Genomic DNA, 17,316 nt, shown 5'->3' with positions numbered 1-17,316 from the left:
CTCTTATCAACAAACCCGTGTTTTTTTTACAGTTACATAAATGCATATGTACAGGGAAAGTCTTTGCCGCTTCAGTTACATTTGAATTCAATTTTTTATCGATGTTTTTATAAATGTCTTTGGATATTTTGATGGAGATATCCGCCCGCCCGCGTCGATAACTCGCCATGTAAATTACCTGACGGATTGTTTGTTGTGGTCAAGTCAATGTCGACCGCCACGAGGCGTGTCTAATATCAGTCCTTTCAGAATTCGATATCCAATTACATGTGTTTGATCTTTGATTTTCTTTAGATTTTGGTTTTTGAAGGTTCTAGACTAGCAGTCAACCGAATCGTAATGGGCTTTTTTAATGTAGAATATATTATCCAACCTACTGCACACAAAATGCTCGTAATGAAGTATGTACTTAATAATTAATTTGATTTTATCAAAGTCGGAAAAAGACAGCAATTACTTAAATTTCAAGTAAAAAACCTTAAGCTAACGAAAGGAAGTTAGAAACCAAAACACTTTGGCTGCTACGATGTTTTTCAAAATCCTAGCGATAAATGCTGACATAAATAAAATTTAAGAATACTTAGGAAAGTTGGCAAAGCCGATGGACAATATGAGCATATGTTTTTCTTCTTCAAAAATGATGTATTATTTTTTTAGAATACTTCATTAGCCGAGCGCGCTATACTTGCTTGTGCATTTTATTTGAAACAGGTGTTTGCTATCGATTTCTCTTTCTTTCTTACTTTTATATGCGAGCGTGCGAGTGAGATGCACTAGATACGGATTTTGTTTATTAGCACCATATACATATTCGGGGGAAGCATTGTGCATATTATATTGTATTGTAGCTCAAAAGGGTTAGTTAAAATTATACTTAATGAGAATCTTTAGTATCTTAAATTAGCCCTACCATACTTTGGTCGTGAATACTAAGAAAACCGATTTGGTCAAGAAAGCTTTTTAAGCTTTCTTAGAATATACGGTTAAGTATATTTAGGAATTGCTATGAGTATAAATCCTTACTACCTCTCTTCAACTTAGGTAAAATACATACGTACATACATATATCTCAAATTCACCTTCATGTAAGTAGTGGCCAAAAATCTCTCCCTTCAAAGAGTAAAAGCTTTTATCTTAAAACTTTCCGTATTTAATGGATATGATTATTATTAATCCTCTCATTGTGGTCCTAAATCTTACCTGTTCTAATCCGTCCTCAGTTTTTACATTAACATTTTTTTCTTTCGGCGTCCAGCCCAGCACACAGCAGACAATATATTTGAATGTCGCTCGCTATTCCTACAATTCTTACATCCACACAATGCGTGTCTGCCTTGGGTACATATCTACCCACTCTTGGCTCCAGGTGAACCACAAGGGGGAGATAAATATGTGAGCTGTAAATATACGCGGCTGTCACAGATGGTCGCCGGTGATAAAGGACTTACAAGAGACCCGAGAGGAGAGATTTAGGACCCTCACGAGCAGATTACGCCAGGATAAAACTCTCGGCAGCCCAAATAATTATCGAACAGTCTCATCTGACCCTCAGAAAACGCTTCCAATGCAAATAACGTCCTGCGTCCTACATATTCTCCAGTCCTGTCTTCATTGTTCCTTCGCTTTCGGCTACTGTTACGTATAAATTCATCGCGTGACTCCTGCAGGTATATCCACCTTTGTCTTCGCGTTCTTTTTTTTATTGTTATTTTTAGTCGCTTAGTCGGTTTTGGTCGTTTTAATTGGCGCGTGAAGAACACCTGAAATGATAACGAGACGTAAAACCTTGCAGTACCTGATATTTCTGGGTAAGGTTTCTATGCAGAAAGGTGGTGGATAGGTACCCACAAGTGTCCGAATACAATGCAGCTAGCTGGAAGTTAACAAAGAGAATATGGTAGCCGACAATGGCGACACCTTCGCATAGGAATTCTATAGAATTTTCATTGGAGAAATCAGTCTGTGCATACATGTACGTCTAGGTATAGCTGGGTACAATACCCAAAAGAATAAACAAGTCCAATGTATGTATAAGGTTCTCAAACAATTTTTTTTCTTAAATGCTCTTTTTCGTTCCCCTTTTCCAAGTTGGAGTCTTAATATTTTCATATTTCTCCAAGTGAATCTATCTTGTACTGTTATTAAAAGCTGTTCTTTCTGTTTCCACTAAATATTTTTGAGTAACCTCACATTTCCTAAATTCACTCCAGTTAAAGACTACTATTCCGATCAAATCTTTTTTGCATCTGCTCATCATTATGCAAAGTGTTTCAAATTATACAAATGGCTAAAATTTAATTGATGGTATACATGTATGTGCATATGTACATACATACATACATAAATACTGTTGCATACGTTTGAAGCTTGATTATTTGTTGGTCAACTTAAAATTTTGTAGACAGATCCATTTAGTAATAAAATATACTTTCCGTAATCTTCTTCTATAACATATGTGCTAATATTACAGTGGTTTGTACTTATTCTCCTGGTAATTACTGTCAGTAAGTTATTGTGATTGGTGCTCGTCGACACACTGGTTTTCTACCCTGATCACTAAAGCCCGGATAACCAGGGTGCCGTTCATTGTTCAAATGTTGTAAATGCATTGTTAAAGGTGTGCCGAACCTTTTTTACAAAGCATTTACAACAATTGAACAATGAGCGGCGCGCTTTGGGTCCGTACTCTACTGATCACCTGATCTTCCGTTCGCGCTAAAAAGGCCTCGCCGTATGAATAAACCGTATACAACAACCAATAAGGTCTCGCGACCCATCGAACAATGATCTCTCTGTGCTGAGAGTACACGCTGTGTATAAGTATTCGACGGATCTGTTTCGTGACTTCATTCGGAGCTGGATCTTCGACGGAACAACAATAAACTACCTCTATCACTATTCGCTGCGTCTTTCACTCGATTTTTTTTTCTCTGAAATATCAAACCATCAATACCAAAATAAGCTATTTGCGTCGCCGTTTAATGAGTAATTTAAGTGATTCTATTCTGAATACCCAGAGGATTTAGATAAATAATTCGGAGCGGTCTCTCCGGTTTCGCTGGTGAATAATAATTTCGTGAAAACTATCTAGAAGAAAAGCGAATATTCAAACTTAGTGCTGATGACGAAGCACAGAGGGGTTGGAAATTCATTTTGAAAATTTGGTCGATGAGTTAAATTGCATTTATCAGCAATTTACATTAAAACGACTAATACCTACATAAATTCAAATTAGATTAGAGAACACCGGATTAATTCTTCACGTTGATGGTTATACACAGGGCCAAATAGACAGGGACAAAGGGAGACGGTATTAATTTCTGGGGCCTGGTCCAAAATGATAAGTGATGTAAGCAAAGACTACAAATTCCCGTCTGCCCAGCGGTAACAAATTCGTCGACAAAATCTCTTCACGTCTACGCTACATTATTGAAATATGCAGATTAATCATTTTTCTATACACATCCAGAGATTGCAATAGTAGCTTAGTGTTTGTTAGAATTATAATTGTTCACAGATCCCAATTAATTAAATGAGATTATCTTATAAATTACGATACTAGCTCCATTTCTACTTTGTATATAAATGTATGCAGTTTCTTACATATACTGGGGTATTCATTCTAATTCAGATACATCTCCCAGAGCTTCTTACTTATTACTTAAATTAAATAATGAGAAAAAATCGAAATATTACAAATTGAACCCATGCACGCTATGTATACTTTGATATGATTTGCATTTAGAATTTTCTTCACTATTTTCACGTTTCAAATTAAAACGTATGATTAATTCCACAATTTATCCAATGCCAAGTTTTGCTATCGTAATACAAAAATTGGCACGCCACTCCATCTTTCCATGTATCGTTAGATAATTATTTATGTATATGTATTACGTCTCGAACGGAGCGTGTAATATATCATGCGAGTGTAATTTAAAAGATGACATGTGAAATTCCACCATAGTTCAATTTGAATAATTTAAAACTTGAAATATTAGCACTAACAGTTATTTGTATAGGTAATTATAGTATTGGCGAGATACATCGATGTCCCGCTGCTTAACAAAAAAACCAATCGATATGCTAAAGAAACGCTGAAACGGGTTTTGTCATTTTTTATCGCGAGATGTCGTATAACAAGTTGTCGCATATTTAGTAAGTAATATTAATTCGAATTGTTATTTTGATAATCGACCTATACCGCGTGCTATTACTATAAACGATCCCGATAGCGATATTCGCTCGTGTGAAAACAACCAATTTGCTAGATGTAGCGTTGATTGCGGTGTTTATTAATCGTTTGGGTATATTTTGGAAGCTTGGATTTTCCGAAAGTCGTGTCCTGTGTATATGTAGATTAAGAATTTTTGTCCTTGTGGCTTTGAGCGTGCACAATGCAACGTTACTGGTATTACCTTTCATGGCGTGTTGTGTTGTACCTGGGACGATCGCCGATCTACCCAAAAGATATGCCCATAACTGCACCATAAATAAGCATGGGTATATTTTTTGTGGTACAAAACTAATTTAAGATATGTAGAAAATGCCTATTATAATCTTAACGTCTTATCGCTCCAACTCTGGAGTGTAATTATAATTATGGAAAACACATGTGAGATTATTTCTCGTATTTGTATAGATTCGTATCATTTCCACAATACAAATAATGCTTTACGTTTAAAGGTTCGTTAATGCCAGCACAGCTCAAGCTGGCAATCGCACGTAAATACGAAAAATATTATTTAGTACATTATATATGGATACATTCATATCTTCCGTAATGTGTACATATGTGGCGTATCAGAAACAGCAGCAACCCACGCGATCTATTCTTAGTGATCCGATGATTTCTAGTAATAGACGTATAAGAATTTTTTGGCACCTGCAAATTATATCACATGTAAGTAATGGTTTTTAAGGCAAGGTGCGAAATGTATGTATGTACATGGAATGTAAAAAACTATCATTCGGTCTAACCCTGCTTGTACGTAATTCAATCATATGATTATTCCCCACAAGAAGATTACCTACGCGAATATTATTCCCACTAATATTGCTCACACAAAGATCTCGCCCACAGAATACCAACAGTTACATCTAATATATAATTTCAAAAGAGACTTTGTATGTATGTAAGGTTTAAAGGTTTGGGTGGGAGCATCGAAAACAAATCAAATTTTCTATGACTACAATATCGATATCGTAGAATATATATATATATATATATATATATATATATATATATATATATATATATATATATATATATATATATATTTTTTTTTTTTTATTCAAATAAATTTAATAAAAAAACAAATGAATGTTTACTATTAGATTGTTTTGCCATGTTTAAGCTGTTTATATTACAAATACCGAGCGAAGCCGGGTAAAACCACTAGTAAAATATAAAATCAATAGAAACCCACAGGCCCACTCGTGTGGGCAACTCTCTTGTGGGAAATAATCCGTTTAATTTAATGATTTTTAAAAAGAAATTGTTAAATTTCAATTTATTACAGATTTACTTCAATAAAATTGGAGACTCTAGTTGACACATACCGTAATTAAGAAAATAATAAAATAGGAGTCCGATTCGATTGATTTCGACTCCACAGAATTTTACATACATACATATATTCTCCGGTCAATTTGATCATAAATGCAATGAACAAATCTAAAAATCAAAATAAAAAATTAAATTTCATACATTTACCGCGCAATGTATGCACATTTCCCTCCCGAAAAGCTCTAAATCGCCACTCGTGCAGACTCCGAAGTGATAATTGACACTTACTACCATACGTAGGCCGTTCGCCCGCAGCGCGTAATGAAAGGTCATCTCCAGCGTGAATTTATCGCCATGGTTTGTCTTATAGTCGCGCTCCAGTTTAGAAATTTCAAGAAGAACTTTACCTATAATTTTCGTAGAAGCTTTCGTCAGCTAATGCTTATAATCAATAGTGCTTATTCACTTAGCGCGGTCGTGCTTGGCCAGGAAAAAAATCCATACACACCTTCCCAATAAGTTCAATTATGTTTATGCATGTGTGTGTGTGTGTAATTTATGGCCGTCGAGGTAATTATCATAATCTCGGGTGTGGAGCGTGAAATTCAAGAGTTTTCTCGTCGGCATAAATCAGCGACGGCAAATCAGGTTGTTGTTATGCCGCGTTGACACGATAATTGCGAATCCCCGGGTAACTGGTTTGCCCGTTCGACCGGGGAGAATGGCCGGCCAGTAGAGCCTTAGCATCTTCTGTGTGTGAGGGCTTTTTTGTATAAATATGTGAGACTGATGAAAATCTTTTGGATCTCCTGAGAAAAGTCCCACTATTCGTCAATGTGGTTCTGATTTTGGTTACGGAATCTGGGTTGGCGGATTGAGCACAAAGTAGACGATTATCTCCTAGTAGACTAATCTAATCTTTGATTTTTTCAGATTGTATTTAACTTTGCTAAATTTAGAACAGAAGTTTCTCACTCACCAAGTCACCAGACTCATAACAAAAAGCTTTACGCAAAGCTATCGCTCGATCGTTGCACATTTCTACTCTCCTTTCACATTGGCGATTCATTAAAACTTTGGCTCGCGACGATGCATTCTCTTGCATACATCTTGAGGGTTCGAGGACCCTCGATCCGGGTAACTCAGGCGACGACTCAAACACTATTGCACAATGGGTCTCAACACTCGCCCTTTGTGGTCAAATTACAGCACTGAATGGCAGAATGGCGCAACCATGGTTACTCGGAGGAAGTTCAGTTTGCATTCAACGAGCAGCTGAACAAACACAATGCACTTGGGAAAAAGAAATGCCGAATTCCCCTTTCTTGGTTCAGATTTTATTCATCACCCTGAGACCGATTGTTTGGTGTGAAGATTTTAACCCCATAGCACAATTGATTTCCACCGTTCCATTATGGCAGTATGCACTCTACAGAATTGACCGTGATTGCATTCGCCGGTGTTCGAGCACTCACTCGTGTAAGAAATTTTAAAGAAAGACATCTTGAAAGGTCTCTGGATGGGAATTCCTCGTGGGTACGACTCGGAATGTGAGCACACCCGAGTGTGTTTGTTATCCGGCATGTGTCCTTTTTTCTGAAGTCTTCGTCTCCTTCTGAATGAAGCCGTTCCGGTCGGACTCTTCCCCCTCCATTCACTGGTCTCGTTCGATCAGAAGATTCTCCCCGGGAATGTCATTCCCATCGTGCCGAAGCCGGGTTTTTATCATCTTAGGGTTAATTTATGGCGTCTCATCACCAATGGCCACTTAACGCGCCAAGGACTCCAGTGGTTAACCGCGTGCTTATGTATTTTTTCCGAACTCTGTGTAGCACGCGATCAGGATCGCAATGTTGTTTTTACTCGTTGGTATTGCCATGGTGAGATTTTCACTGATCCTTATCAGATGTGTATGGAAAAAGTTGGTCACCAGTATAATACTTGCAACCATGGCATGTATGCATTCGAATTTTCTTTGAATGCTATTAAGTTTGTTCGTCTGTCATGAACAACATATGTGAGTGTTGTGCAACCGTTTCAGTGGTACTGTAGTCGTTATTTATGTATACCCTCATTCAAAACTATCATTGTAGGAACATGTGTTTATCAATCAGCTTTAGATCCTTCTTAGGTTTTTCAAACTGACCGCTCAAAAGCATCATCATCATCATCTACAGTCATTCACCATTCGCTGTTGGGTGAAGACCTCTCCAACTCGCTTCCACTCGTCTCTGTTTTGCACAAATCTCATCCATCTCTCCCCACATAATTTCATAATTTGGTCTACCCATCTTCCCTGCGGTCTTCCTTTTACCCTTTGCATTCTCTCGGGTATCATTCTAGCACTTCTTTTGTCCACCTTTCATCCATTCTTCTAGCTGCGTGGCCTGCCTATCGCCATTTCAATTTCTACACTATCCACTATATCCACTACCCTTGTCATACTTCTCACCCACGTATTCCGCTTCTTGTCTTTCCTCGTTATGCCTAGCATACAGCGGTCCATACTTATTTTGAGTACTTTAGACTTTGTGTAGAATCTTGGCGTTTAATATTCAAGTTCCACATCCATACGTCATCACATTAATCGAATATCTTTTTCTTTAGGCAAAGTGACATTTTTGATTTAAAACGGCATTCATCTATCTAAATACACTCCATCCTTACTTCATACGTCTCTTTTTTTTTCTTCTTCTTTATTACCGGACATATATGTATATTATTTGTCCTAAATATAAATAATTATTGACTACTTCTACTATTTTATGATGTAATGAAATGCTGAAGTTCTAATAATATTTTACAAACACTAATTAATGGTCCTGTATTAGCCGTATATATTGTTTTTGGACTACAAATACATATTATTAGCGCTTAAGTTCAATTGCTAAGTGTGCATATATGTATATATTATGTATGTATATGTACGCATATAAGACTTGAACTTTTACACTAAATTAGTATATTCTTATCAAATCTGAACTATTCATATTTCAAACATCACAGTTAGAGAAGAATCAAATTATTGTATGTAAATATGTAAATACCTGACTTAATAATAATTATGTACATACTTTATTATAATACTAAAAATTTATTTTTTTGAATAATTTGCATAGAAATCAAGCATTATAATGTATAATAATATATTATTTCTATGCATTTTATGTATATTTTCTAAAGAAACATGTATTATAGTATATTATGAATACTTATACTTAATGTATGTTCTTTTGCACATACATACATGTATCATATTTCAATATTGTTCTTAACTATCTCTTTTTTCTGCTTGCAGGAACATGCTTTGTCGGAAACCAATCAACCGGATCACTCATGGCACTTGTTATAGTTCCTCAACTTATCTACCTCTCAATAGGATGTATCCTGCTGCTCCTCGGTTTCCGTACTCTCCTGAAATCCCCATCACCAGCAGCTATCCCAGCCCTGCAACCACAAGTGACCCCGCACAACCCACACCTGCGCAAAGACTCCGCCGAAGAAGTCAACTTACTACGTCTAGGAATCTTCGCAGTCATCTACACTGTGCCCACAGCTTTCATAATAGCTAGTTGGCTGTACGAATACTTTTCCAGAGACGCATGGTTGGCTGCTGCCAAACCGTCTCTGGCACCGAGTATCGCGCCGAAACCTTCCCTCTGGGTTTTCTTGCTGCGCATACTGATGCTGCAAATTCTCGGAGTACTGACTTCTTTCTGGGTCATGTCGCGTGAAGCTTTGCGATCTTGGAAAACTGTCTTCGGTCGGATGGGTCCACCAACATACAAACCAGCACCGTTGAAATGCATCCCTCAACAGATACCCATACATTACTATGCCACTCCACAGATTCATACAGTTCCCAAGAGAACGCATTCTCATAGTAAATACCCCGCACATAGTCATAATGGCTCACACAGGAAGCCGAGACTTCATCATGGTCATCAACTGCCACTGCCCGGTGGTGAAACTATGCTGTGAAATCTCTGAAAAAACTAAAGTAGTGATTGATTATATATTATCGGTGGATTATGTTCCAAGTGAACATAAACGTTCACTATTCAGTGCCTTAACACTTGTTATAAAAGTGAATTTTATTTTACATATTTGTAGCTTTGAAATGTTGATGTTAACTAATTTTAATTATTTTTTTAAGATCGTCTCTTTAAATTTTATTATATTTTTATATATTATTTTGTACAATAATAACTATTATAAAAACAGCAGTGACGGTAAACGTTTTAAATAAACTTGCCAATATTAGTGATACATTGTATACTACCTATACAGACACTGGTTGTCTTTTTACACATTATAAATCATTATGCTTTTAATAATACAATTGCACAAATGTTTATTTGTATATAATAAAATATAAAATATGTGATATATAACTTAAATAATGTGCCATTGTTTACAATCTTATATCTAATTCAATTTCAATTTCAAACTCAACAAAATAGCATTTTTATAGTGAAAAAAATCTGTAAAATAAGTGAATATCACAACTATAATTGTAATATTTTGATAGTATGTGTACATATTTATGCATATTGAAAATTTAAAACTTTTTATATTAATTGTAAATAATATTGTATTTAATTTGTATAGTTCTCATTAATCTCAAGTTTCTTTCTAATAGTATATGATGTTTATTTAACTGTCTGTATTATTTAAATAAGAGCAAGATGTGATTTAGTAATTTTGTGGTGTAAAATTTGAAATCAATCATAGAAAAAGTGATGTTCAAATTATGATGATCATTTCAAAATTTTAATATTGCTATTTTATTTTAATAGTTGTATATATTTATTTCTTACATACATGTATGTATGTGTTGATCGAAACTATTTGTTTTATATACATATATATTTGACTGATTATTATTATGTACCTAGCAGAGTGCCTTAAAATTGAATATGTGTATATGTTTGATACAAATAAATACTATTAAATTTAATGAAATGGTTTTTTTTCACCCATAAAAAAGTCCCAATATTAATAATATTCGAAAAAGCGATATTACATACAAATATATTACAAAATAATAAATTAACATGCTATAATAATATAAAGATATGCAACGAATATTGCTTTATAATAGCTTGTATTAGATTTTTTCGTCATTTTTCTGGGAGCGCTGTAGCGCCGCAGCTCCCATGCAAGAGCCACCACTCCATATACCTATACATATGTGTAATACAGGCTATTAGCCTATAACAGGGCTTTAGAAAATAGGTGCCAGAACACTTACTGTCAAGATTTCTACGGAAAGGTGCCGGAACGTTGTTCCACTGCTATAAAACATCCTGAAAACCTGGCCGGAACGCTGTTTCGCCATGACAAAAAAGTCCCTGGCCTATAATTTATAGACATACATATACTACGTATATTGAATATTAAAAGTTAAATAATTAATTAACGACAATTTCAAAATCTCAAACAATAACGTTGTTGACAACCTTGTATTCCTATGTACTATGATGTTGTTCTTGTTCATTTTTTATCGAAAGTCGTAAGTACATGTATGATTTTAGTTTACTTTTAGCTTTAATATCTCCCTTATGCCTGCTCTTCAAATTTTCGTCCTCCGTAAATATATGATATATTTGCACAAAAATAATATTATATTTTTAGAAACGGGAACTGCCCCCCGGCATGATGGAAAACGGTAAACGGACTACTAGTCATATGTGAACCAGTCACAGGACAACCGGTCGCTCTAGATCGGTCACACGTGATCACCCGTCACACTAAAACTGGTCACACCCTAAAACGGGTCACGAGAAAATTGGTCACACCCTAAAATCGGTTAAGCCTAAGACTAGTTTTAGTGTGACGGGTGATCACGTGTGACCGATCTAGAGCGACCGGTTGTCCTGTGACCGGTTCACATTTGACTAGTAATCACCGAACCATGGAAAACATAATGCTTCCACATCGGGACTCTGTTCATTTTGATAGACGCCTTGTCTGGGAAACTCACATTAAAAAAAAACGCGATGAACTTAATCTTAGAACTAAAATAAATATGCAATGGCTAATGGGTGAAAACTCGTATATAACACAATCATTAAACCGATATGAACCTATGGATTACAGTTCTGGAGCTCCCTTATCAGCGCCAATAATGAAATTCTATCACGTGTAATATTGTGCTAATGAGAACTCGAGTGCCAGATATTTCGTGATCGAGATTTTAGTGACTTGCGCGAGATCGCTTTGTGCTGAGTAATCCATTTACCATTTTTGCACAATGTTTTTGTGACGGAGTAGGACCAACGTGAAGAGCAGGCCTATACAATTTATAGTGAGTGTAGAAAATCGAACGTCTGTATTTTGTTGAAATGCATAGTAAATGATTCGCTTAATAAATATCAATAATAATGTACCCAATTTGATTAGAAACAAATAAGTGTCTGGTCGATATTTGTAGTGTTTGGTATGCTTCGATTGAAGTGGATTCTTGTGGCGAGTGGCGGTTGGCACCATTGCGTTTGACGCGGCTGGATTCGTCTGTGCGCCCCCGTAGTGCAGCCCTCTTAGCGCCCCCTTAGCGCCCCCTCAGCGCCCCCTCAGCGCCCCCTTAGCGCTCCCCGAGCCTCCGCCCCGGCGGCCCCCGACATGGCTGCGTGGCTCACCCTTTGCCGGCGCTACGGCCCTTCCAATTCCGCTTCGCCCTTCAGGTACGTCCATTATTTTGATTTGAGGTTATGTTGATACAACTTTTTTAGCCCAACGCGATTACAACGCCATCACTACCCTGCCAAATACATACTACATCATGCCAAACTATAAAACAGATTTCATTCCAATTCAAAGAAATATGCATAATTTCGATGCGCATGTTAAATATAGCTCATTCGTGTGTTTCACTTGTATCGTTAATTAAATCGATTAATATTGTTAATAAATCCGGCAGTTTTTTTAGTATGTAGGTATTAATTTTTTACTTAAAATTGATGTATTCTTTTTTTATTACATAATTCTAAACTGTGATTGTTCAATTTTTCAGGTTGACACCATTACTATGGAATTGCTCTGCAGGTTACACAAAAGTCTCCGCCGAAGATAAGTTAGGTATCGACAAGCCGAAACGACCGTTGACGGCTTTCATCAAGTTCTTCACCCAAATAAGACCGACGTTGGTTGCCAAAAATCCTGGCACCAGCGCAACTAGCATTCTTAAAATGGCTTCACAACATTGGCATCAATTGGGTGACGATGTGAGAATATTGCAATTTTAAACGGCTTATCATGTATTTATGTAATATTATTGATTAAAATTTGCATTGGTTTTTTATTGCGTTTAACAGTAATCATGATTTATAGGTAAAAGAAAAGTTATCGAAAGAATTCTTAAAAGAAATGGAAGAATTCAAGAAGATAAAAGCCACCTATGAGGCATCTTTATCTGAAGAGCAAAAACAAGAAATCAAAAAAGTACGAAAGCAAATGGATGATGCTAAAGAAAAAAAGAAACTGAAATCGGTACATTTGAAGTTATACATATATTGTATTATTGAATTTTTATTTTTGTCTTATTTTTTATTTGGATTTCAGGACTATAAAGAATTTGGACGCCCCAAAAAACCAATGTCTTCATATTTACTGTTTTGCAATAAACATAGAGACTCCTATAAAGATTTAAATTTTACAGATTTCCAGATTGACATGAAAAATAAATGGTATGCTTTGGCAGAAGAGGAAAGATCAATTTGGAATAACCAAGCTCAGAAACTGAAAGATGAATATAGGTTTATAAATAAATCTTTCAATTATTGATTAAAAAAAAAAAAAGCTTATACATTATAATAAAATCAATTTAACATTTCAGAAAAAAACTAACACTATGGGAAGAAAAAATGATACGCATGGGTAATATAGATTTAGTTAGAAATACAGCTTCGAGGAAAAATGCGAAAGCTCCAGCATAGGAATTTTGGTGTCCTGGCTCCGTCGAAAATGAAGATACTGATCTTCAGTTTGGCGAACTAGAGAAACAAACACGAGCCAAAATTCCTGATGTAAAAATTGAAAAAAATATCGATAAAAAAAAAATACAATACGATAGTTTCACTAAGGATGCTGAGCTCGGTGTTCAAAGGAGTCAGGACACGGGTGAACTCGCCTCACAAACTTTTATCAATCATAAATCAAAAAAAATACTGAATTATGATGCTACTAATAACGAACCCATTGATCAAAACGCTACTGTTGACGACAAGACGAAAAATAAAAACGAAGTGCCACTAAATATTTCCAAAGACAAAACCAACTCGAGTAAGGGCGTTATGAATATTTTTAAGAAATTGTTTAAATTCTAATAATAACAATTGTACATGTAGATTTATATATGTATGTATTTTTATATTTTTGTGATATCAAATCATTTTGATATAATCTCATTTTTTTAATTTCCTAGTCTTATATAGAAATGCATTTGTAATCGTAAAGCATAAAAATATAATAAAAATCAACACCTAAAATATTTTCATTAACCCATAACCTCATATAGTCATTGTGATTTCTGTTTTTTTGGTGTGTAATAACTATTTATACAATGAAACCTCGGTTGTGTCAGAATACACTTTACCGTTGATACTTCTCATTATACAAGGCCTTATTCCGTTTTCAAGTATTGTGTGCTTTAGATTTAGACACAATCAATTATTCGATTCAAATAAGCACCTTTGCTCTCTTATCGATTCATTGAATTGGGATTTCATTGTATTTATAATACTTATAAAGTGTTGCTTTAATGCATGTTCTAACAAGCGTATCCTCAAATTTTGTGAATAAGCTTTGCAGAGGCTATACATATATTAACGAATATTATGTTTTTCCGTAGTGTTAAAACTTGCTCTGATCGGCATTTTTCAGCCCGATTGGTGGCAGCTCTACGAGGATATCATTGATGATTTGAATGAAATATAATATTTTTATATGGAATTTTCATTGGGATTGTTTTGAATAAAGAGAAAAAAACAAACATGTGTCGTAAAATTTTATATTTGTATAAATTCAACATTACACCAACTTTATATAAACTGTGAATCGTCTCGTAAAAAATACATAATATTATCTCATGACAATGATAATAATAATAAACCTCAGATATAGGAGTTAACACTACAACATGAATGTGCCGTAAAATAGCTGAAATCGACAGGTACTACTATAACAAGTCATATTGCGAAAAATCGTCATGCACTCATACACAAACACCACAACCGTACTTTTTTTTTTCAATAGAATACTCGTATCAAACGTTTCTTATTTAAACACATGTACAAAATAGAAGTTATAGTTAGAACCTTTATAAATGCGTTAGAAAAATATTTTATCGCACAGTTAATAATGATATTACGACGATATTGATATTGCAATTGTGATTAATGAGATGCCGTTGTGTTGGTCTGAAAGGATTAACAAATTTTTTCGTGATTTTATAATGAATTATTGCATATATTAAAAAGAAATTTTAGAAAACCAGCACAAGACATCCCAGAGAAATACAATAAAGTTTGGTGCACAGATATGAAAATACAATATTGTGTGGATATTTGCATTATTTTATATTTTGTTCGATTTAATTGTGTAATTGAATTTATAGAATGGATTCTTTTTATATCCATATAAAATAATACTATCATATATATATATATATATATATATATATATATATATATATATATATATATATATATTTTGTAAAGCGATGCGATATGATACAATACAAAGCAAATTTGGTCTTATATTTTGGCACAATTAATATAATTTTTCTTTCTAATTTCTATGCAAAATGGAAAGTAAACATAATAAATTATTTAATCAATATTTCTTATTGCAAAAGTAGTTGATTTATAAAATGCATCAGTTAGTATGTTAAATTTTTCACGTGGAAAAATGCATAAATAAATACATAACGATGAATTTTTATCTGTATTATTACCGATAGATTCCTAGAAGACTTGAAACGAATTGAATAACGACAGTGGTGAAAGTGTACAAAAACACGTCCTCTAAAACATGAGATAATTTTTTAGCTAATTTCAATATAATGCTGAGTTTATCAGGTGGTAAGCCGATTAACGGCAGCAACAGATCCAAAGTTGATTTCTCCTGACTGTTTTCAAAATAAAAAAATTCAATAACCTCCCAAATAAACAACGGGAAAAATAAGTAAGCTTCTGTCACTCTATTCGAAATGTACATCGCTTGGACTAGAATACAGATCAACGGTATGTGCAGTCGAGTGTCTAAGAAAGAAAATTCTTTTTTAGCGGCATCGACGATTCTTTCCGGTTCTTGAACGTGAGGGGGAAAACTGCTAATGTTGAAACTTTTCAAATCATTCAATTCGACATGATTAACGTGAAAGACTGATGCATCGTCGACCAGATCCGTTGGAAATATGGCTCCGTCTATAGGACAGCAGTTTTCTGCAACTGTAACATATTAGAAAATCATATTAAAATTGAATCTGAACAAAAAATATTTTGAATAAACCAGTAACTACTGATGGATCTTTTGCAATACTAATTTCGACTACAAGACTTTCAATTCAAGGGATATACACAAAAGGTACATATTATATATAATACAAGTAAATAGATAGGACCACAACGTACCTGTAGTATCAGTGGGGAATAGATCATCGGGTTCTGTAGAAATGGGCTCGTGCAATCTTCCCGTAATTCTGGTGAGGCGCGACGCAGAATTCTCTAGAATTCGACGACGACGAGCTCGAGCTCTGGCCGCGTTGGAAGACGTGGATGCATCACTGGCGGGGGGCGGAGCCACTTCTGCCGCGGACATCTTCGACTTTGATTTAATTAGCAACACCTGTCACTTTCGATCAAAGCCCGAACGAACCGACCGTCACCGTCCGCCATACAAAATACACACACGCACTGTCGCCACTCTTTCAATAGCACCACATTGCTGTCACTGCTACCACGCAACCATAAACATTCTTCAGTTGGTTTCTTCGTCATTTTACTAAACTTCTGTTAATGTTACAGCATTGCAATATAATTTAAAGCCGCAAAACGAAACCAATGTTAAAAATACATTTAACATATGTCTAGGCTTATACTATATATAAAAACGGACTGTCGCTAAATATATATATATTTGTATATTTGTATATATGTGACGGACGATCAACCGTCAACCAGTATGGGGAACAAAATTTTTTTTTTTTCATTTTTTTCATATTTTTCATTTTTTTCATATTTTTCATTTTTTCAGTTTTTTCATTTTTTTCATTTTTTTCATTTTTTCAGTTATTTCATTTTTTCAGTTTTTCAGTTTCCCAGTTTTTTCAGGCCCCGGGGTGCCGAAGGCATCGGGGGCGCTGAGGGTGCCGGAGGCGTCGGCGGCGCTGGGGGCGAAGCCCCCGGGGTGCTGGAGGCATCGGGGGCGCTGGGGGCGAAGCCCCCGGAGTGCCGAAGGCATTGGGGGCGCTGGGGGCGCCGGAGGCGGCGGCGGCGCTTGGGGCGAAGCCCCCGGGGTGCCGGAGGCATCGGGGGCGCGGGGGGCGAAGCCCCCGGAGTGCCGAAGGCATTGGGAGCGCTGGGGGCGAAGCCCCCGGGGTGCCGAAGGCATCGGGGGCGCTGGGGGCGCCAAAGGCGTCGGCGGTGCTGGGGGCGAAGGCCCCGGGGTGCCGAAGGCATCGGGGGCGTTAGGTGCGCTGCGGGCGCCGGAGGCGTCGGCGGCGCTGGGGCCGAAGGCCCCGGAGCGACGGAAGTGCCGGGGGCGAAGGCCCCGGGGTGCCGGAGGCGTCGGCGATGCACAAAACG

The 17,316-nt window shown here is 36.1% G+C and overlaps 3 protein-coding genes across 4 annotated transcripts in view; 2 read left to right on the top strand and 1 right to left on the bottom strand.

Annotated features, from left to right (window-relative positions):
• The window catches only part of fz4 (frizzled 4), a 67,486-nt gene extending 57,019 nt beyond the window's left edge, over positions 1 to 10,467 (top strand). The window contains exon 3 of the mRNA XM_077444601.1: positions 8,808 to 10,467. Coding sequence (XP_077300727.1) covers positions 8,808 to 9,490 — 683 coding nt within the window. The 3' untranslated portion in view covers positions 9,491 to 10,467. The remainder of the gene's footprint in view (positions 1 to 8,807) is intronic.
• Positions 10,468 to 11,945: 1,478 nt separating this feature from the next.
• Positions 11,946 to 14,518, top strand: TFAM (mitochondrial transcription factor A). Of its 2 annotated transcripts, XR_013261379.1 has the most exons (6): positions 11,946 to 12,195; positions 12,525 to 12,735; positions 12,842 to 13,000; positions 13,073 to 13,266; positions 13,347 to 13,792; positions 14,361 to 14,518. XR_013261379.1 is itself a non-coding variant. In XM_077443957.1 (5 exons), the coding sequence occupies exons 1-5, from the start codon at positions 12,134 to 12,136 to the stop codon at positions 13,444 to 13,446; spliced, it is 726 nt and encodes a 241-aa protein (XP_077300083.1). In that variant the 5' UTR covers positions 11,946 to 12,133; the 3' UTR covers positions 13,447 to 13,988. The 2 variants fall into 2 exon arrangements, 1 of the variants encoding a protein (XP_077300083.1); XM_077443957.1 differs by lacking the exon at positions 14,361 to 14,518 and having other exon boundaries at positions 13,347 to 13,988.
• LOC143920922 (uncharacterized) lies at positions 14,509 to 16,430 on the bottom strand. The gene is made up of 2 exons (XM_077443958.1): positions 16,144 to 16,430; positions 14,509 to 15,960 (listed from the first exon to the last, which is right to left on the bottom strand). The coding sequence occupies exons 1-2, from the start codon at positions 16,328 to 16,330 to the stop codon at positions 15,461 to 15,463; spliced, it is 687 nt and encodes a 228-aa protein (XP_077300084.1). The 5' UTR covers positions 16,331 to 16,430; the 3' UTR covers positions 14,509 to 15,460.
• Between the last annotated feature and the right edge of the window lie 886 nt (positions 16,431 to 17,316).

Source organism: Arctopsyche grandis, chromosome 13, assembly GCF_051622035.1.
Source record: "Arctopsyche grandis isolate Sample6627 chromosome 13, ASM5162203v2, whole genome shotgun sequence".
In the NCBI taxonomy this organism is placed as follows: domain Eukaryota; kingdom Metazoa; phylum Arthropoda; class Insecta; order Trichoptera; family Hydropsychidae; genus Arctopsyche; species Arctopsyche grandis.
This window is presented reverse-complemented; position numbering and strand designations above follow the sequence as displayed.